The sequence below is a fragment of the Amborella trichopoda genome, chromosome 2 (genome assembly GCF_054954075.1).
Source record: "Amborella trichopoda isolate Santa Cruz 75 chromosome 2, AtrichopodaSantaCruz75HAP2 v2.0, whole genome shotgun sequence".
Lineage (NCBI taxonomy): Eukaryota > Viridiplantae > Streptophyta > Magnoliopsida > Amborellales > Amborellaceae > Amborella > Amborella trichopoda.
Window position 1 is genome coordinate 8,181,931 of NC_142337.1, and position 22,214 is coordinate 8,204,144.

The 22,214-nt window shown below is 37.3% G+C and overlaps 1 protein-coding gene and 1 pseudogene across 8 annotated transcripts; one reads left to right on the forward strand and one right to left on the reverse strand.

The window, feature by feature from the left end:
- Positions 1-261: 261 nt before the first annotated feature.
- LOC18443238 (Haloacid dehalogenase-like hydrolase (HAD) superfamily protein) lies at positions 262-11,698 on the forward strand. Of its 7 annotated transcripts, XM_088857811.1 has the most exons (7): positions 262-398; positions 871-945; positions 9,118-9,505; positions 9,687-9,748; positions 9,913-10,192; positions 10,364-10,570; positions 11,052-11,698. In XM_088857811.1, the coding sequence occupies exons 5-7, from the start codon at positions 9,935-9,937 to the stop codon at positions 11,370-11,372; spliced, it is 786 nt and encodes a 261-aa protein (XP_088713937.1). In that variant the 5' UTR covers positions 262-398; positions 871-945; positions 9,118-9,505; positions 9,687-9,748; positions 9,913-9,934; the 3' UTR covers positions 11,373-11,698. The 7 variants fall into 7 exon arrangements, with proteins under 7 accessions (XP_088713937.1, XP_088713939.1, XP_088713934.1 ...); XM_088857813.1 differs by lacking the exon at positions 9,118-9,505 and having other exon boundaries at positions 9,876-10,192; XM_088857808.1 differs by lacking the exon at positions 9,118-9,505.
- Positions 11,699-11,771: 73 nt separating this feature from the next.
- On the reverse strand, positions 11,772-21,456 carry LOC105421340 (ent-kaurene synthase-like 1; annotated as a pseudogene). Its single transcript, XR_016049040.1, has 11 exons — positions 21,190-21,456; positions 18,336-18,516; positions 15,785-16,002; positions 15,358-15,478; positions 15,174-15,270; positions 14,818-15,044; positions 14,079-14,367; positions 13,773-13,988; positions 13,347-13,488; positions 12,764-13,009; positions 11,772-12,209 (listed from the first exon to the last, which is right to left on the reverse strand). The product of XR_016049040.1 is annotated as an ent-kaurene synthase-like 1 (transcript).
- Between the last annotated feature and the right edge of the window lie 758 nt (positions 21,457-22,214).

The window sequence follows — 22,214 nt, forward strand, 5'->3', positions numbered from 1 at the left end:
ACGGGAGTCATAGATTGCAAACTTATCTTCCGATAGAGCCGCGTGCCGTTGCTAGTTTTGTAATACTTTGTGAAACTGATGGCGTGGAGAGTTGCATTGAAACCCGGTAGCTCCCAAACCAGAAACCGCTGCGGACGTCCGTGGTTTCTGGTTTCCAGTGCCAGGAAAGGAAAATCAATTGAGAAATTTAAGAGAGAAAGAAGAGAGAGGAGAGAGAAAAGTCTCCTCCAATAAAAGCACGCTATCAAGGTCTTCCTGTCCGTTCACGAATTCCGATGATGTCTTTCCCTCTCCTTCCTCTCGCTTTTCTCTTTCTCTCTCTACTTCACTGCCTCAGCAGCGGGAACTCAGTTCTGGCATGCAAACAAAGGCTCCCTGTTCATCATCAGAAAATACAGGTCAACATCCCTCTCTTTCTCTCTTCTGCTGCATTTGTCAATCGCTGGTAAAATTAGAGTGAATTTTGTGTTTCCATTCATTTCTGATCTCCTTTGTAGTTTGTACCATATATGGACCCTGAGCTCGAGTCTTACATGGCTGGGTTTTTACTGGTTTTGTGTATAGTGCTTGATCGTAACTCTGGATCACTGATCTGAACCTTCCAGTTTGTTTTCTGAAGGCTCTGAGCGCGTTTGCTCTTTGCAAATGCTTGGTCAGCTCATGGTCAAATGCAGTAGCTTGAACTTGAGCTTGGATCTCTAAAACACTGCAAAAACCTCTGTAGAATGGGACCCCAAGTAGTCAGGGATGGTGATGCGTTAAGATTGAACAACTAGCTACTCCTGTGTTGCAAATCTTTAACTTGAGTTGGATTTAGATTGTAATGTGTTTGAAAGATGATCCTTTGGACCTTTTTGTTTATTGTACCAGATTAAGGGATTCTTTTATGGCCATTTCTGTTGAATTGCATGTGCTAAATGGTGACTGGTAACAACTAGTTTTCAGGTACCCTTTTTAATATAGTAACATTCGGCTCATGTACAAGTTTGTTATGTATTTCTTTTAATTTACACAGAAATCATTCTACTGAGCTTAGTGATGTTTATTCCATTCTGTGACTTCTCTATTATGTCACTTTTGCTTTGAGGTAGTCTATTGGTTACCTTCTCTTAAAATTCTTTGTTATTTCTCTCGGTACCTAATTCCTCTGCAAATTTGCATATTCTCAGAAGTTTCTCTGCCTTCTTGAGAGCCATTCCTAAGATTATAACCCATGTTGTATGGTACCTGATTCACATAATAATCATCATAATCACCAGTAGAGACTTTTCTTGAGAGCCATTTGATTCACACAATCAAATGTGCAAAGAATAGAAATTCACTCAGTACCTTAGGATGGGGTTGCTACCTTCTCATCTTTATAAATTAAAGTGCTATAGGGCTCCAACATAAAGGGTGGGAAAACTGACAACTTCCTTAGCTAGCATATTGGCCAGATATGAGACAGAAAACAATGAAGTAAAAAACATTGATATCAAGGAGGAGGATCCAAGAGCGAGGTGAGAGAGGCCATCTCCGTCTCCCGCTTCTACAATAAACCCTGTGAAACGGTTAAACTATAAACCTGCCAAAACATACTCTACTCCCAAGAACTCCTCACACAGTCAAGCTTTCCTGTCATTGCATCACCACCTAGATCAAGATATTCCTGGCCTTTGGAACACCTCTCCACAAGAACCCTAACCTAGTTGTACTCCCAAAGCCACCATCGCTAAGTCCTCTACCTCACCTTTAGTCTTATTAAGTAGGAGGATTGGCAATTAGGAAGCTAAATGGTGGTGGAGGTTTGCTACACAAGAAGGATGTTTGTGGCAGCAGGTCATCTGCCATGGGTATGGGCTTGATGATTCAGGCTGGCTGCCCAATGTTTCAGCCAATGCTTGGGCCTCGGGGGCTTGGAAAAAGATTCTATCTTCCCATTTGCCTTTTATCAGTAGATTGAGATTCTCAGCAAAAACTGGGAACCATGTTGGCTGAGGAAGGATATGGCTGGGTGATAGTATTATGAATTTGCTTTTCCCACTTGTTGTGGCTGACCAATATGTGACTTTTTTTACTCATATTAGTTCTTGGGTGGTCATCTGGTTTGGTTGTGTAAGATTAGGAGAAACCTCAATTATGAAGAGATTGAAGAGATTCCGGATTTTGAAGCCGTTTTGTCCGTTCTCAACTGTCAATTTCTCCCCCAAAGTGGTGAGCATAAGTTGGCGCGGGAACCAGCTCCCTCTTGCTCCTTTTCAATGGTATCCTTTTATATCGAACTGTGACCTAACAGTGAGGTCCCTGTCCTGGCCAGCAAGGTTTGGTTCGATACTGCCCCTCCAACAATTCAAATTTTTGGCTAGCTTGTCATTAGTAAAAAGGCCCTCAGGGTTGAGAATAGCCAGCGGAGGGGCATTCACCTAACCATCTGATGTGTAATGTGCAAAGCTAGTAGGAATCAATAGATCACCTTTTCGTCTACTGTACAGTGGCTAGCCAGATACAATCATTCCTGCATAATCTGTACAGAGGGTGTTGATTGACACCTGAAAAAATGCAGCAATTGATTGCTGCTTGCCCCCTCCCCCCCCTCCCTTCCCCCTCCCGGCCCCGAAATTCCCTGCCTTGGTTTTGCTTCTTTGGCGAGACTTCATCCTTGCCTAGGTGTGACCATATGTCTGGAATATAACAACCATATCTTTTAGGGTGTTGAGTCCCTGCTGGGGACCATTAAGGACGGATAAAGACCACCTTCATGTTTTGGGGAAGAAACTGAAAGGAGGTCACATCCTATTGGTCGGCAGACTTTGCTCTTAGTTGCAAATCTATCATAAATTCACACAAATGTCCATCTCTAGATCCTCGCACTGAATAGCATGGGAACAAGTACTATCAAAATCAATTTTGACTGATGCTCTCTTGCCAACCCAGGACCAGTAGTTGGGGGCATTTTCAGAGACAGTTCAGCTGGGTTGCTGCTGTCTTACTTCGGTTGATCAGAGTTGCTTCATTGACCATAGTCAAGGCTAAGGCACTCCTAGAAGGCCTCAAATTATTCAATAGAATCTGGGTTCCCTCACTGCTAGTTGAAGGGAATTCTAAGAATTCCCTCACTGCTAGTTGAAGGGAATTCTAAGAATGTGATTGATTGGGCAAAGAGGTCCTCCCCAGCGAATGGAGTTTGGAACTAGTGTTCAACCAAATTTCAGAGCTTTGTAGACCTTCACTTTACCTTAAGACTGCCTGGTGAGAGGCCTATGCAGCCGTAGACACACTAGCCAAAGAGGAGTTTTGCAATTAATCATCCCCAATCAAAAGAGGCGTTACATGTCCCTTGTTTTTTGTTTCTTATTTTTTGTACAAAACTATACACAGCCTGTCCACAATTTTGGGCCGCGATGATTACAGGCAATCTGTATACCTTTCTATACTTAATGATACAGTCAAGTACTTCACACACACACACACAAAAAGACACTAGTTCACGAGCTTACTAAATGATGTGTGAAAATGAGCTGAGAATACTCTCTCTCTCTCTCTCTTTTATCTAATCATGCAGAACAGGGGGACAAGCATAAAGCAGTATTGTCAAATTCGCTTTGCTTCAGCCGTAGAGGCAGGAGGAGCCTTTGGATTTTAGGCCTAGACGGAAGCGAAGCAAAGCTTGGTGCGGCCGCTTTGGTCAGATACGAGTTTGCTTCGGGCAGATTCGGTCGAAGCTTTGGCCTCTTCAGCCCAAGCAAAAAATATCTATATAAAAGTATTCTTTTAATTCTTTTTAATTTTTTTAAATTTTTTTAGTTTTTTTTGAAATTTTTTCTTTAATTTTTTCATTATTTTTTTATATTGGTGCTGCCGCTTCTGTCAGATTTGGGCCGCTTCAATTAGATTCAGGTATGCTTCAGACAGATTTGGCCGATACTTCAGCCTCTTCGGCCCAAGCAAAGAAATATTTATATAAAAGCAATGGTTTAAAAAACAGATCGGTGGCCCGGATCGGGCACCCCAAAAACCCATCCGGATCGGCGATTCGGATCGGGAATCGGCCGAATCGGTCGGATTAAGCTGTAAAAAAAAATTTATTAAAATTTATTATAAATGTTGTTTTTTAGGAATCCAATAAGAAATCGGGTTACTGTATTATTAATTTTCATTTTTTTCATCAATATGTGTCTGTATGAACTTATTTTAACCATTAAATTACATCACACAAAATAAAAATCATAGAACTATCATGGATGAAGTATATAATCATACATGGACTACAATAAAGAATGATTTTTTTATAAGAACATTTTAGTTTTTTTGACAAAAACCTTTTATTTTTTTACAAGAAATGTTTGTCGTATTACCTTTTTTTTTGTTTTTAGGAAGAACCATTTTTTTGACCAAAAATACTTGTTGTATTAATTGATTTTATAAGAACTCTTTTTTTGACAATAACTTTTTATTACTTTTTATTTTTTTGACAAAAACCTTTTATTTTTTTGACAAAAAAACGAAATTTGACAAGAAAAATAATTGATAAGAACCTTGCATGTTTTTTTTATAAGAAACTTTTTATTTTATTGATAAGAAAATTTTTTGACAAAAAGCAAAATTGATAAAATTTTTTTTCATTTTTTTGATAAGAAAAAAATTTGAGAAAAAGCGAAATTGATAAAATAACCTTTCATTTTTTTCTTATGACAAAAAATACTTGTTGTATAATTATTTTTTTATAAGAACTTTATTTTTTTTGACAATAACACAAATTTTTTTTATTTTTTTGACGAAAAAAAGAAATTTGACAAGAAAAATAATTGATAAGAACCTTTCATTTTTTTTTATAAGAAAATTTTTATTTTATTGATAATAAAAAAATTTGGCAAAATGCAAAATTGATAAAAAAATATTTCATTTTTTTGATAATAAAAAAATTTGACAAAAAGCGAAATTGATAAAAAAAGCTTTCATTTTTTTTATAAGAAAAAAATTTGACCTAAAAAAAAAAAAAATTGACAAGAAAAATATTTATAAGAAAAAAATTTGACCTCAAAAAAATAAAATTGACAAGAAAAAAATAAAATTGACAAGAAATATAGTTGACAAGAGAACCCCCTTTCGTCCCAAAGAGAATCGAACCCACGCCGGAGAATCGAGCCCACGAAATTTATAACCAATAAGCCACATGCTACTTAGTAAGCGCGAACAAAATATATAATATATTAATGTTTCAAGTTAATACCTTCACATTATCCCACATCGAAGAGGTAGAAGGAAGTTGTAGTGAGTAAATACCTCTTTGTAGTTAACGAGGACAACGCGTGCGAAGTGAGGAGAGTCACTTGATGAGGTGTGCGGACCTTAAGGTTCATGTGCTTTTTAAAATTTACCCATTGAAGAATCGGAGGGCCATGACGTCATGAATCGAAGAATCGGGAGAATCATGATTTCACATGGCGATTTACGGCATGAAATCGCCGGTTCTTCTCTAGAACCGGGCAATTTTCGGTATTTCACTAGAACCGGCACGGGTCTGTCAGTTCCTGAGTCGAATCGGATAAGTCCGGTTCGACTCGCCGACTTTTGAATCACTGTATAAAAGTATTTTTTTAATATTTTTTGAAATTTTTATTTTTAATTATAAAAAAAATCCGAAGTCTTCTCCCGAATCGGGCAAAACACCGAATCGTTTCATTTTTCTCACCAAATCGAAGAAGATCCCAAAGCGAATTTGACAATATTGGCCTAAAGAGTATGCTCTCTCTCTCTCTCTATCATCTAATCATGTTGAGAATGTCACCTTCCACTACTAGAAGTTAAGAAGAGATATATGAGTCTTCAGTGCGCCATAGGCGTACGCTGCGCTCCACAAACCAAGGTAATAGAATGTCAGTTTCCAATCAGATCTGGCTTCTGTCTCCCTGATACTGCATTGAATCTATCCTGGTCAAGGCCCAGGAGATAATGCCGTTATTGATATTCTCTTGGATCACCAAAGTATTAGACCTTGTGCCGCTAAAATTCTATTGATATTCTCTTGGATCACTAAATTATTAGACCTTGTGCCTCTAAAATTATATATGGTGTTCCCCAAAACTCCCTCGCTCACATTACCTCAGAAGAAAATGTCATGGGTGGAAGTCTGTGGGACAAATAGAAAGTCACCAAGACCTAAGTCATCTCAGGCTGGCTCAGTCAGTTCAAAATAAGTCCACAATGTAGGTATGCAGTTAGCAATTTACAGTGGACTAGGTGGTCTCTAAGAAATTGTACACCTTTCATGAAACTTGAAGGCAAAAGTTTGGGATTTGGAAGCTTGATGCTATGCATGATCCCTAGTACCCAGCAGGTAGACAAGTCATTTGAAAACCTGGACTCTAGGTAGGGCAAGTGATCCTTGACTAGCTGGGTTCGATGTGAATGTCCTAGATTAGGAGACAATATGTGATAGAAGGATTTGATCATGAAACAGCCTATACAGCCATGTGACGAAATCAGTCTATCAGTACCAGACTTGGGAACAAAGAGGGAATTAACATTCTCTCAAGATGGCAAAACTCCAGGATCGCCTTATTCCATTTGTCTCCATGAGTGTGCAGATCCCATGTTATATTATTATCTAACCAATGAGTATATCCCCATTTTGTATTTTTCCATACATGTAACTGCTTGTAATTCGACCGTTCCTTCATAGTTTCAAAGTGGCTTTTATCAGGCTCTTCTTGTAATTCCTCATTTCTAACAGTTAGAACTCGTCCATTTTCACTATAAATCCTTCTCTACAAATATAAGTTTCTATTGAGATAAAATGTACAGTCTTCATATGTGTGCTACTGCTTTTCATGAGTTTTATTCGGCTTTGGGCAATTCAGTTATGGTATATATCTTTTATAGGGTCTTCATCAGGCACCCTTTCAAAAGTCCAAATTGAATATTGGGCTGGCCCAATCCGAGGGCCACAAATTAATTTGTTCTTTATTGTTATTTTTATTGATAAATTCAATTCATATGAAAATTGGGAGGTACATATGAAAATTAAATAGTTCTTTATTGTTTACAAGATAATCTCGGTGGATTTGGATCTTTTAGAAAATAAGGTTTAGAAATGATTTTGATAATTGAAACAGTAGGCTTGGAAAGAAAGTTGTGTGGGATCCAGCCATAAGTATATAGAGAAACAAAAGTTCATATCAGTTAACCCTTCTCCAAAAAAGAAGAAAAAAAGAAGTCTATATAGCAGCTAGGTGCTGCAAGTTCTTGCTTAAAATCTGGGAAATAGTGAACCTAATTGCTACCTAGTGTTTTGAAGGGAATATTTAGAAAACTATAAGAAAGTAAAAAGAACCGAGAATCCTAGATCTGTAAAAACTATACCTATGAGAAGCTGAAAATGAAGAGAAAGTAAAAGAAAATGACCACCAGGCCTTACTGCTTGGCACCCAGAGCAAGGAGAATGGATTAGCTCCGGGTTGTGGCTATCCTGGAGATTTGAAAGCTTCCGAAGTAGATCAGATGCCGAAAAGGTAGGTAGAATGTTGTATATGGCTTAATTGATCCAGAGTTTCTATGGAAGAATAGGCGTGTCTAGAGGTTTATAGGTCATGGTTAGGTTCTTGGAATGAGCTGGAAGCTTAGTGTTTTGGAATTTTTTGGAATTGGGGAGACTTAAGGAAGCCTGGGAGAGAATTCCAGTAGGGAGGCTCAGAGGACTTAGAGGGTCCCCAAATTCTGACAAGAGATTAGGTTTTTCCAGGAAGGGTCAAGATTGGCGTAAGAAAATGCATCAAAAAGGATCATCTCTGACTTAGACACTTTCCTTAGATACGCTTTAGGGGCCGTTATTTGGTGTGACGGTAAAAGGCTCGGGTAGCCAGCGCAGGAGCGTGGGTTCGAGTCATGAGAGCGGCCACGTTGTGCATAAAAAGTTAAAGGTTAGGATCGTTTCCAGCTCAGCCCTCCCGGGACCCTGCGAAGGAGGGACCCGTTCCGGGTTACGGCCCTTCTATCCTATAATCAGATTACCACACACCCTATAAAAATCTAAAACCAAACCTCTAGGGACCCTGAATCTCAACTTCTTCAAATCTTAGTAAAAATAGGTCAACCTATAGTCCGTCTTGTAGGAAATTATATGAGCTTCCTAATAGTCCAAGAATTACATCAGTCATGTACTCCGTAGGGAAGATATAGCTGATTTACTGAAAAATCTTGGAATAATGCAAGGGCCTCTATAGGTGAACTATGTCCAGGATCCCTTAGTGCTACTGCCGGACCCAGGAAACCTTCTATTGGATGCCATTTCCATGGGCTGTACCACTTGAGAAGCTTCTGGAAGCTCCGAGAACATATCTAAGGTGGCAAGGACATGTTTTGAGATGCTTGCTTTGATCACATAATCCTGGCTGTTATTGAAAATCCTAATATTTTATCAGAACTCTATACATACTTCACTTCAGGGAGAGTTTAGGATCCCTCTAAGTTGTTCTCTAAGCGTCCCCAAGGTTTAGATTAGAGATTAGAGTTCTCTCCTGAGGTTTGTTAATCTCCTCCATTTCCTCAAAAAATAAAAAAATAAAAAGAGAGAGAGAGAGAGAGAGAGAGAAGCATCTTGTTCCATAACTCGCTGTGGACTCTAGATCTATTACCTTTAAGCTACTTGCAACTATTCCAACTATTTTTTTTGCCCTCTGATACACTTCAAAAGCTCTCTAACATTGCATTGGGGATCACCACAATACGTCAAAGTTTACTACAGGTCCTGAATATTATACTGGAGCGTATTATTTGTGGCTTGTTGGATGTAGCTGAAGCGGAATCATCCATCACTCATTTGTGAATCTCTTATATCACCTGTCACCTTTGTTGCAACCCAAAAGCAAAGCAATAGCCAATAAGAACATCTGTAATTATTTAGAGGCAATTACTACGTTTAGATTCTATACGAATGGAGTGTCTTAGGGGGCATATAGGCTTCTTAGTATGCTAGTTAGTCTGTGCTTGCTTGAATTGGCAAAGTTGGTGAACAGCTGCTTGAATTGGTCCACTTATTTTTTTAAAATGTTGGTGATATATTTGTATTACTGTACCAAAAAATTACAACGTATTATTTGACCCACACCATGTGGCCTGCTTTGATATCCATATACAAAGTACAAACAATGGTGGTTAGGAAGAGCACAGTATACATCATCTGTGAAACCAAAAAACCAAGAAGCTCTTATGATCAAAACTGGGGAACCAAGCTCAAAACATTGCTGGATGGGTTCCACCTGTGAGTTGTGTAGCCGCTCCTTCTCTCACGAGTGCATCCGCACTAGAGATGGCTTCTCACCATGTATGTTGAAAGAATATGTGAATATGCCTTTGGAGGAAAGAAATGTGCTCAAGGTACCATCGGCAGGTGGAGGCACCGGAGGCCCATGCTATAGCATTTCTTGAGTCTCCCTCTATGACGAAGAAGTCCCCCATTCACTTTTGTATCTCTTGATGCCCTCTAAGAGTGCTCCATCGACTATTATATGCTCTAGCTCAAGCGTGGGTGAGCTTCATGTCACATATAAGTCCTCACAGTTCATTAGTTATGAATTTCTATTTATATTCACACACATGTGCACGTGCGTGACGGGCAATTCCCTTTCCATCCCCTTATATCTGATTGCATGTGCATGATTATTCATCTTAAGACTTGAAGATTATTGACTGCAATTTTTGGTGTGCAGGTTCTTATCATATGCAAGGTCTGCACACCCTTTAGAGGTTGCTGAAGAAGCTAGACAATAAGGTTGCAATATTTTCCCCTAGTTTCTTTGTCACTCATTTTTCTTGGTTAATTTATTTTCCAACATTAACATGGTGTTCACCTATGATGCTCAGCCCCGGTACTGTACCTTGTTGATGTCTGTGTGTAGAGTATCTTACAAAAGTGCTGAAATTCCCTAATTTCAGGGCAAGTTTTACCTTAGCAACGATGTCAAGCATATCTAAGCTTCGGTGTATAACAGTTGATGTTACGGGAACTCTGATAGCATACAAAGGAGAACTCGGGGACTACTATTGCATGGCTGCCAAAGCCGTCGGATTGCCTTGTCCAGATTACAAGCGAATGCATGAAGGCTTCAAGGCTGCATATACTGACATGGCAAAAAAATATCCATGTTTTGGCCATGCTGCAAAGATACCCAATGTTGATTGGTGGCACTCTTGTGTTAAAGATTCATTCATCAAGGTACGCTCCAATGCTGTTCATGCTTATAGTCAGAGAATTTCATCAAGGGAGAGTATCATCTACTTTGCCTATTGGAAGAAAAAAGTGTACTTTCACCAGTATGCAAGAAAAAGAAAAATATACATGTGCTTTTCCATTTACCGATATAGGGTTTTTCTTCTTTGATGACAGGCAGGGTATGATTATGATCAGGAAACATTTGAGAAGGTGTTCAAGCGCATCTACTCGGTTTTTGGTTCTGCTGCACCATATACTGTCTTTCCTGACTCTCAACCTTTCCTTAGATGGTTACGTGAGAGAGGACTCATTGTGGGGATTGTGAGTAATGCTGAATACCGGTATAAGGATGTTATCCTCCCAGCTTTGGGGTTGAATCAGGTTCTCTTTCTCCCCCTCTCTCTCTCTTTCTCTCTCACTCACACACACAGTATGTGGCTTCAAACTCAAGGGGAAGTATGCTATGTTTGTTGGACTACAGAAAGCATAGTCTTGGATTCATCACCATCCAATAAGTTGATGGACAAATAAAGAGAGGGACCCACCAGAATGCACAAGACAATGGTAGTGGGTCCTACCTTCTCTCTATCACTCTCCATCCATAGAGACCACAATATGCTTTCCACATCCACAAACTCTCTTGTTATGTTCTTCACTCAATACAACACAAACTGTGGGTTCCCCAAAAAAAAAAACTCAGCCTATCGGGGCAAGCTAGGTTCAATCTCTCTCTCTCTCTCTCTCTCTCTCTCTCTTGAAATTGTTGAGAAGGTTTGGGAAAGATAGGTAGACTCTCTCTCTCTCTCAAGTATTTTAACTTTTCTGATTGGAAAAATTGGAACATTATGTGGGGGTGTATCAGGGATCGGAATGGGACTTTGGGGTGTTCTCTGGTATTGACGGAGTGGAGAAGCCTAACCCTCGGATATATGAGATAGCACTGGAGAAGGCAGGGAATATTGCACCGCATGAGGTGCTACATATAGGAGACAGTATGCGCAAGGACTACCTGCCTGCCAAGAGCGTTGGCATGCATGCATTGCTCCTGGACAGATTTAAGACACCAGATGCTGAGAATTGGAAAATGTCGGGTGCTATTGTTCTACCTGATCTTGTAGCCACACAGGCTTGGCTCTCTGGTGAAGAAGAGGACATAAAGAAAAAACCAATAAATGTAGCTTGAAACAATGCCTTGTCACCATAGAAATGTGGTTGACTAAGGCTAAATTATCAGTATGGACCACAGGTTGCAGATAACCTGTTTCCGTGAATGTGGTTTCCACTGCATTTAATACTGGGTTTTGAATCAATATATTGCTTAATTGTAAAAGAATCAAATGGGATTGGAAGCAAGGAGTGTAAGTACTTGTATTATAAGCTTTTTGTTTTGCAAGTCTCTTGAAACATTTCTGAGAGAGAGATCTCTGCTGGTCACCATATATGCTTCCTTTTTGTAAAAAAATATTTATCGAATTATTATTGCACCTGTACAATTTCACACACTAGAAAGTTTTTTTCAGTCAGTTGCAAATATTGTGGTGACTTCTTTTTTTATCACACTTTTTTAAGTATTTTGGAGAGCATGGAGATGTGCCACCTCGCAAGATTTATCCTTTCTCAAACTGATGAATTGAAATCCTGAATGGCTAGAAAAGAAAAAGGAAAGAAAAAAGTTATGGGCAAACTGGTGTTGTAGGACTGTGAGCCTCATCACAAGAGATTACCAAAGGAACCAGGGGTTCATGGATGATTGCATTTACAGAATGCAACATTTCATGAGGAGATGTAAACCCATCATTTGTTGAGTAGAAAAGGTGAAGTATTCTTGTCATCTTCCAAAACAGATCCTTACAACACCTGGAATCACACTCCCACGAGCACACACGACCTTACGGAGCAGCTCCCTTCTACGTCGATCGATCACACCCCTCATGTGTTTCATGGCCTCCTCTTCACTAGCACCATGCATATCCTTCGTAAACAATGAAATGCTATTCAATTTCCCTTCCTTTTTCTCTCTCTGCAACAAGCAATACAAGGGAAAGTATAAGCAGAATGGAAGTATGGTACATGCACTCCGATGGAACAACTGTGCAACTGCCATCTATTCCAGATGACTCACGCTAGAGATTAATTGTAGTGGGTGCACAAAGACATTTTCCCAGCTACAGTGAATCCCTCTGTGCATTATCATGAGTGGTGGTGGATCCATATACTCCATTCGTTTAAATAATACTTCCCCCAAAATGCAATTCTCTAGTCAATGCCAACCATTCGGCACAATCTATGACTCTTGATACGGTTTAAGTGATAATCTACCTAATAAGATTCAACTCAGCAGAAGCAAAAGCGATGGTATCATCATAATCCTGAGGACTATGAATAAGGAAGTCCTTAGGATCAACATGACCCATTGAAATGATGGATGGTGGTGGAGAGTGGGACACAACAGGACATGTCAAGAATGAAAATGGAAGGTACCACTCTTCATCACTGTCCATTTCAATGGATGTTGAAGACCATAGTCCATAGGATTATAGCACACACCCCAGTAAGAAAAGAAGAGAAAGTCACCTCGAAACCTTGGATATCATTGAGGAGGCGCCCACAAATACTACTTAGACGGAGTAAATTCTCGTACTCTAGATGAGTGACTACTTCCTCTGAGAGTTTTGGCCCAACAAAATATAGAGCTGGGAGAATGATGGGCCATAAAGCAAATGATACATAACCATTTTTGATATATTCATCCAATGATGGCACAATCTCATTTCTTGACCACTCCGCCTCCTTCATAATTGAATAAAGTAACCTAAGCCACTGAAATAACATACTCACTTGTCACCCAATGAAGCAAAGAGAGAAATACTAAAAGATGAAGCATACCAGAGGCCATTGGTTAATGGTTTATGGTAATCCAAAACTGCATCCACTGCTGGTTACTGTTGGCAAATGGCTAGTGGTGAATAGGAGTGGGGCTCAAAAGGATTTTCACCATGGAACAATTAAAACTCCGACCATCTATCGAAGGATATGGGTGGTGGACATGGCTTAGAGTAACATATACCGTTGTCCATTGGACTACAGAATGCTTTCCAGAAGTAAATAATAAAGTTACAATAAGAAGAATATCAAATAAGTTCGAAGAATTTCTCACGATCTCTATTAAGTGATGCTTTACATCACATCCTTGAGGAGCAAATACTTCTGTACCAAGTTCAGTAATGACATCACGAAGTGCAAAGAATATAATCTAGACATTTTCATAGCAATAGTTTACTACTGCACTTTCATCCCACCTGTAATTCCATTTATCATCATCATATAGCTGCTTCTGAAAATCACAAAATAAAAAGCAAAGCATACCACAATGGGCTAAGGATAAATTATAGTACATTGGGTCATCATAGTGCACTCAAGTGGATGGCAATGGACATATAAAGGGACCCACCAGAACAAGAAATAAGCCCAATGGTGGATCCCACTCTCCTGTCACTGTCTCTCTCTTGAAAGGATGGTGAAGTTTCGCATTATTTATTAGAATATATTGTGTTCCTCAAAAACCAGTAGAAACATGACACACCCTTGAACCAATTCGATAAAGTTCTCAAGTTCTTCCTTTGAGCCACCTATGTCAAAGAAGTCATCTATCACAGTAGAGAGAATCGCGTTTTTGGCCCATGACATTCGAGCTGCACCTAAATCAGGCTCAAAAAGAGTGGCTGCCGCAGAGAAGTAACAAAAAGTCTGCTTCTGCCTAGCAAACTTTAGTTGGTCCAATCTCCATTCTTTCACCCTCCTATATACATTACATTGAAAGTCAAAAGATATTTCCTTCTTCAAAGCTTTAACAGGTAACTTTTTTTAAACATCAAGGAACAAAACATACCTGTCTAGTAGTTCAAGTTCCTTTTGGTGTATGGACTGGCAGATTTTAAAATCTTCAATTGCGAATTCGAGCATATCTTTGTTGCTGATTTTGTTTAACCTAGTATACGCGGAAAGGTTATCAACAGCATTGATATTAGCATAATGTCATTGGTCTGGGGTGATTTCCAGAGCTTACTTAATGCTGTTTTTGCAATCCTAATATTGCCAACACCGCATTGCTCAATATATCTCCTATTCTCAAGGCGCTCCAACATGGAGTAGTACGGAAACATGATGTTATGCTTCACCTGCGAAACTCAAGGTTACAACTTCTCCAATTTTTATAACTCGCTTCTACACGCAGACACACACAAGCTGCTCAATATTTTTGGACAATTAATGCCCTTGCTCCAATGATGGAAGCTTAATGTTATTTGTTATAGGAAAAGTGAAGCTTGTTGGTAAATGGACAGGCATCTATTTGTTATTGAAGACTATGACATCACCCAGCATAGGGAATGACATCACCCAATAACCACATAGGCTGTCTTATGCTGTTTAACATCAATCAAATGCCCTTACACCCTACAAACAATGTTCACTTTGCCCATGACAATAGAAGTAAATGCATCCATAATTAAGCATGTCTCAAATTCAGAGGTAAGGGAATGAAGTCTCCAAAAATTTTAGGAGCAGGTCAAACAAGTCCCCGTGCATGTGTGTTTTTGAGTTTGTTATCAAGCCAATGTATGAAATACCTCTCTAGTAATGTCTTGATCAACCACAGCTGGTTCCTTTTCCATCTTGATCAATTGTTGCTTCAGGAAATGACTAGACCATGAGTGTAATTTTTCCAAGACTGGTTCGTTGGGGAGTATCATGATCTGTGAAGCTCGGTGCATTTCTAGAACTGTATTCATAATAGTATGGTTGCCTTCTTCATGGCTGGGGAAAAGATTCTCTTCGTTGAAATGACCAAAGGCATCTGCAGCACAAATGAGGTGACCCCTGTCATAACAAATTTAACAATTATGCCATGATCATCTCTCTCTCTCTCTCTCTCTCTCTCTCTCTCTCTCTCTCTCTCTCTCTCCATGGCTCAGTTAGAATATACCAGAGGAAACATCATAGCCATTCATTGTAAGAAGCCGAATGACATAGCAGTTGTTGAAATATCTGAAAATAACTCTTCGTCATTGTCTAGCCAGCATCTGCTACTCAATAAGAGCAAGCCAAGTTTTTCAAATATTTAAGCATTCTAAACTAGCATGAAAATTTTAGTCATTATGCTCCATTACCTATAAGTATCATCCAGAATTACGCCAATTTCATCCCCAAAAGGCCTTGCAACTCCCAATATCTCAACACAGTCAACTATGCACAGACGGGTATAGATATCCAAAGGATAAGTTGCAGGGACTGCCACATAAACAGTTAAAGAATCATGATATAACAACTGCAAATCCTAGGGATAATGAACAGCATACCATATTCACCCTGTTTAGGATACATGGTAAACAACTAGAGTATCCACTCTTGATTCTCAACTATGTAATGATGAACACTACTGTAGTTCCTGATGATTTATAGCAACTTGGCTAAAACTAATCTCCATCATGCATTGCAGAAAATTGATTCCTTGGCTAAGAACCATATACCATACATAGTTTGTGCATAGTTACTTTTCCATCAGCTTTCATGACAATAATGTGGGATCAGAGTTACCTCCATTGCCAATCGTTTTTAAGAGTTGATGCAAGTAATCTTGGCATTTAGAATTGTGGAAGTGGACGAAGGCAGCTGTGGTGGTTGATGGAAAAGTAAATAGAGAACCATTATTCCGTTGATATTTTAAAACCTTATCCTGCTCAAGTAATTTGCTACATCCCTCTGAAATATAAGCTAGATAGGCCTTGTCTCTCTCAATATTGCTTCCAGATATCCTGAAGGTGAAACAAAAAATAATGTAATTGGATATTCCCATATATGGGAGTTTGACATGACAAAGTGTGGCTTTGATAAAAATGACACAAAAAAAATAAAATCCATTTCAAACATATGGCCAATAAGACTCCATCAGGGTGAGGGAGATGAAAGCATGACAAAGCCCATACGATCAGAGATAGTGACATCTTTCTAGATAACTTAAGGCTACATTGGGTGCGGATATGAGAATGAGTTATTTTTAGCATGCTGCTAGTGTGAATGTCCTTTTCCAAGTGATTGTAAATGTTTTTACATTAGTAATAAATTCCGTTTCTTTTATGGTAACAATTGTAGATTCACCATATAAAAGCAAAACGAAGTTCAAAGTTACAAGAACTACATGAACTGAAGTACCATAATGGATCCAAATGCTGATACGAAAATATAGCTCTATTGATACCCATAGTTGTGTAAGGAACAAAGAACTATGGGCGCTCAGAATGCCAACGAACTAACCAGTCCTATTTATGCATGCATATGCCAATGCGTCGTCCCCCATCAAGTAGGATTCCTTATTTGCATGATAAAAAATTCTGCAAAGATTTATCTTAAGTCCCCAAGGAATCCATTGCCTCGGAGTCCTCCAATAACATTAAATGTGTCGCATTCAATGCAATTAAGTAATAACAGAACCCTTTTAATGCTTCTGATTCGGTGGAGGAATGATGGAGGCATATATGGACATATAGAATCTGTGTGCCAAGGTGACCTCAGAAGCATTTCACAATCTTCCATCAATATGTCTAACAACCCCTTCTCCCCTTGTTGGTCTCAGGTTGCCCTTCGAGCAACTATAAAACTTTACACTCCAACGAGGTTGAAGAAACACCATTATTCAGTTTTTCCCAGTCATCCTTAGGATCTTTCAATGACGACCATCCAGCCTCAGGTAAAACACGAAGGTTTAGTGCGTTCTTTCCATGTTGCTTGATCTGCTAAACTATCTCCTCTGATATTCTCCATGCTGTGTAATTTAGTTCACTTTAAATATCTTATTTTCCCTTCCATATGCTCCAGAGAGAAGTAGGAAAAGTGGTCTACGTTGAGAATCCTCAATTATTCTAGCAAGACTCTTTCCGGTGTTTAACATGCTTCTAGAACGACTAGGTGCAAGGACAACACAAACAAGGCTAGTACATAGTTATATGACTTCTACCTTAAAAATAATTGAAGAAAAAGATGGTCTATTATTTCTCAAGTCATTGAAGGCATCAGAACATTGCTATTATTTTTTAAAACACGATATATTGTATTATATGAAAGTGATAAGCTCTAACCCTTTTATAAATGGGGTCAGTTTGTACAATGCAACATTTACAGGGTTTGCACAACCCAAACAACCAGGGTTTGAGTATACAATAAAATAGGAAAATTTCAAAAGAGTGCAAAGCGCAGCAGGGCCTCACGTCCCAAACTGTGTTGCAAGATATCTGTATTTTGACGGACCGCCCCATCTTGGGCTAGTGTGTCAGCTGCTGAGTTGGCGTCTCTCCAGACATAGGCAGCAGCTTATGATATCCAATATTTCCTCAAAGAAGCAAATGGATATAACAAAATCATTTTTCTTGGACAAGTAATGCAGATGTTGGGTTTTCTGTGTTTTGTGTGGATTAGTGACAAAGATATTTTGGAAATTTAAAACTTTTATTATGGAGATCACCTGTTGTTAAAATTTTGAAAAGGAAAAGCAGCTATGGCAAAGTGGACACTACTGGGGGAGTTCATCCAAAACACATGAGCTAGAAATAAGGCTCTACCAATGCCCACAATTTTGCTGTGTATGGACCTCACAAAATAGTAACTTGCAGATTCATGAAACGAGATGCACTTGCTCTATCCAATTTACACTTTTATAATGCACCTAGTAGAGATGAGGCACTGCCAATGGCTGATAAGAGGCATTAGTATCCAATTCGCGAACAGAATTACCAGAAGATGATCAATGGTGGTAGACCAAGTAGCAAAATGGTCTCCCAATCCACAAGCTCCCAACAGAAGGTTTAACTAACTGCAATGAAAGAGTTTGCAACTAGAGGTTGATGTGTGAGACATAGTCGTTGTTGTACCCCACATGATCCTCTATATTAACTACTTCTAAGTTCTAATGATTGTCTATTACAATACAATTTTCAATCCGAAATCCGAAAACATACTATAATATGAAAAGACCATGGATTTTTGAATATCTTGTGCATTACCTACCATGTAAGCTAGAATTCAATTAAAGTGGGATTCTAGCATAGCATGATATTCAGAGACAGTAAAAATGAGACCATAAAAAAGAACAAACCTTCGAATTTCAGAACTATGTTTAAGTAGCCTGGCTTCAATAAAATGGGCAGAGAAAGGTAAATTCAATCCCAACTCTATGGCATTTCCAAGCAATCCCCCAAAGATAACATCAAACCCAATTGGGGAAAGCTGGTTCTCATCATCAGCAAACTTGGTACTAGACCCAATGAAATCCAACCCTGCAAAGAAGTAAATGAAGAAAAAATTAAGCACTAAGGGGCCGTTTGAATACATAGAAATTACCTGGAAAACTTTGTTTCCTTTGAAATGCATTTCTTCGTAAAATTATTTCCTATAAAATAGATTTCTGTTGTTTGAATGATACATGGATGCATAAGAATTTTATGGCTTTTAATTTTTAATTTTTTTTTAATTTTTTATTAAATTCTTTTGGTTGTATTATTTATTTATAATATTTTTTCCATTAAATTTGAGACAGTTTCCCTCTCTTAAATTTTTGACATAATTTCTCTATCTAAAAATTTTCTAAGTACTTTCTCTCTTTAACATTTGAAATAATTTATCTATCTAAAATTTGAAGATATTTTCTCTCTTTAAAATTTAAAATTTGAAATATTTTCTCTCTGTAAAAATTCTAAGATTTTTTCTATCTTTAAAAATTTCCTCACTCACTCTCTATCTCTCAAATTAAAATTTCCTCTCTCACTCTCTCTCTCTCAAATTTGATATAGTTTCTTTCTCTCGAAAATTTTAAGATATTTCTCTTTTTAAAATTTAAAATATGAGATAATTTCTCTCTTTAAAAAATTTGGGATAATTCACCTCTAAAATTTTTTATGTAGTCCCTAAAACTTAATATATTTTCTTTCTTTAAAATTTTAAGATATTTTGTCTCTCTAAAACTTAAAACTCGAGATAGTTTCTCTATCTAAAAATTTAGAGATGGGTTATATCTCTAAATTTTAAAGTACATTCTATCTCAAGAACTTAAAATTTGAGACAGTTCTCTCTCTAAAATTTTTCAGTATTTGCTTCCTCTAAAGCCTAAAATTTGACATGGTTTCTCTCTGATATAGTTTTTCTCTCTAAAATTTTAAGATACTTTCTCTCAAAAAACCTAAAAATTGAATTGGTTTCTTTCTCTAAATTTTTTGAGATAGCTTCTCTCAAAAACTTTTATAGTACTTTCTCTCTCTAAAACTGAAAACTTGTGATATTTTGTCTCTTTAAATATTTTGAGATAGTTTCTCTCACTAAAACTTAAAATTTGAGGTAGTTTCTCTCTCTACAAATTTTGAGATATTTTCTCTTTCAAAATATTAGAAGGTACTTTCTTTCTCTAAAATTTAAAATTTGAGATAGTTTTTATTTACAAAATTTTTAACAAATTCATCTCTCTAAAACTTAAAATTTGAGATAGTTTATCTCTCTAAAATTTTTGAGAAGGTTTCCCTCTCTAAAATTTTTAAACATCCTTCCTCTTCCCAAAATTTAAAATTTGAGATAATTTCTCTTTTAAAATTTTTGAGATAGTTTTTCTCTTGAAACTTAAAATTTGAGATAATTTGTCATTGTAAAATCTTTCAGGTACTTTTTCTATTGAGAAGTTAAAATTTGATATGGTTTCTCGCTCTAAGACTTAAAATTTGAGATTGTTTTCTCTCTAAAATTGTTGAAATAGTTTATCTCTCTAAAATTTTCATATTTTATCTTTTAAAATTTGAAATAGTTTCTCTCTCTAAAAATTTTCAAGTACTTTCTTTTTATAAAACTTAAAATTTGAAATAGTTTCTCTCTTTAAAAATTTTGAGATATATTCTCTCACTAAAACTTAATTTTGAGATAATTTCGCTGTTTAGAAATTTTAAAATGGTTTATCTCTAAAAATTTTCAAGTACTTTTTCTCTCTAAACCTTAAAGATTGAGATAGCTTCACTGTCTAAAACTTTTGAGATGGTTTTTCTTTCTAAAACCTTTTTAGGTACTTCTTTCTCTAAAATTTGATATAATTTATCTTTCTAAAATTTTTGAAATAGTTTCTCTCTCTAAACCTATTTTAGGTACTTCTCTCTCTAAAATATGATATTGTTTCTTTTTTTAAAATTTTAAGATATTTTCTCTCACTAAAATTTAAAATTTTGAAATAGTTTCTCCCTATAAAAATTTTGAGATAGTTTCTCTCTAAAAGTTTTAAACAGTTTATCTAATCTAAAATTAGACAGTTTTTCTATCTAAAATTTTAAGATATTTTCTCTCTCTAAAACAACTTTAAATTTGAGATATTTTATCTAATCTAATTTGTGGGGATGTTTTGTTGGGATTAATTGTATTTTATAAAGTAGACATTTGCGTAACGAGAAAATTTCGCTGGGAATCAATTTCGAAGGGTAAAGGCCAGAATACATATTTTTTTATTTTTGGGTTAAAATGAGGAAAACAATTTCTAATGAAAATACTTTCCCGTCTTGAAATTTCCATCATAAATGTATTTCTAAGTCCAAAGGAAGGAAAACCTTTATATAAGGTGTGAACCTCATATTGTAGAAGTAACATACACTTCAAAAACCCATTGAAAAAGGTTGTTTTGTTATTAAAAAATATTCTAATCGATCATCTTGACTTTGATCCTTATAGATATGAAATAAAAAATGAATTTCAAGTCTTAAATTTAATCTAGTATATTATCTAGACAGTCTATGTTCAAGATTTTCGAGTGTTTATCGATATATTAGATTTGCACCATTTTCATTATAGGGTTGAAAAATAAACTTCAAGAGTTTTAACAATGAAAATAATATTTTAATGAGATTTTTGAGATGCACCATAATTGTTTAAGGTTGTGACCTTATACAAACGTCACCCAATGGAGAAGAAGGTGAATTCTTACTTACCTCTATTGATATGATCCTCGCCGATATTCCATTTTTTGAGAGAGAGAATGCAGGCCAGTGTAGAAGTGAGTGAGTCTTTGATGAGGTGAGGATGGTTGTTACAGAGGCCCCAAGAGCCATTCGGAAATTGGTTCTCCAACACCCATGTTAAACACTCAGGGAACAGAGGAGAAGAGCCATTAGAGGAAGAGAGAGATGGGACCATGGCGACCCAGGCCGTATCATATGCCGATACAGAGAGCTTTACATGCTCAAACATCTCCCTGATCCTCTCAATCTTCGACCCATGCGTCTAAAAAACACGGAATCAGGTTTGAAAAATCGGAAACCCAAGTTTCGAAACAGCTACAGAGAGAAACAAATATTGAGTATAACACAGAAGTGCAAAATAGAGGAGCCAACCAAAATCTAAAAGCAAGGGGAGTAGTACATACCAGAGGAGAAGAATCATGGCAGCTGGCAGTTGCAGAGAGAGAGAAATATGAAGGAATAGATTTGGTGGGGAAGTAGAGCAATGGATGATGGGGAAGAGAGTGAAAGGAAGAGAGAAGAGGCATGTATAATTGGGGTTTACTCTTCATAAGAGAAGCAGAGCTTCCCAAATGGCAAAAGGGAATCATGGCTTCCGAGTACTGACAATGGCTATATATTTGTCTGGAAAGGAAATGTTTAACAAGTTTTGCTTGTTTTCAACAAGTTGCATCCCCCATCACCTTTTCATGTTGCAGGAGAGAGAGAAAGAAGCGGGTCCCGCGTTAGAGTGTGTCCGCATGCATGCAGAGGAATGCAAGTAGGGCATTTACGCAGAGAGCCCTATATACTTGGCGAACAGAAAATACAAAGGGAAATTTACAAAAAATTGCTATTTTATTGTAAATAGTAATTATATTTTAGAGTCATGATATGGTAATTATACATGTGGGTATTTCTCTAAGGGTGCCAGTTTGCATACCCATGCATCTATATGTTGTAAAATGCTCTAGTTTTTAGACTTAAAAATCTTTTTCTTTTTCATAGTCATACAT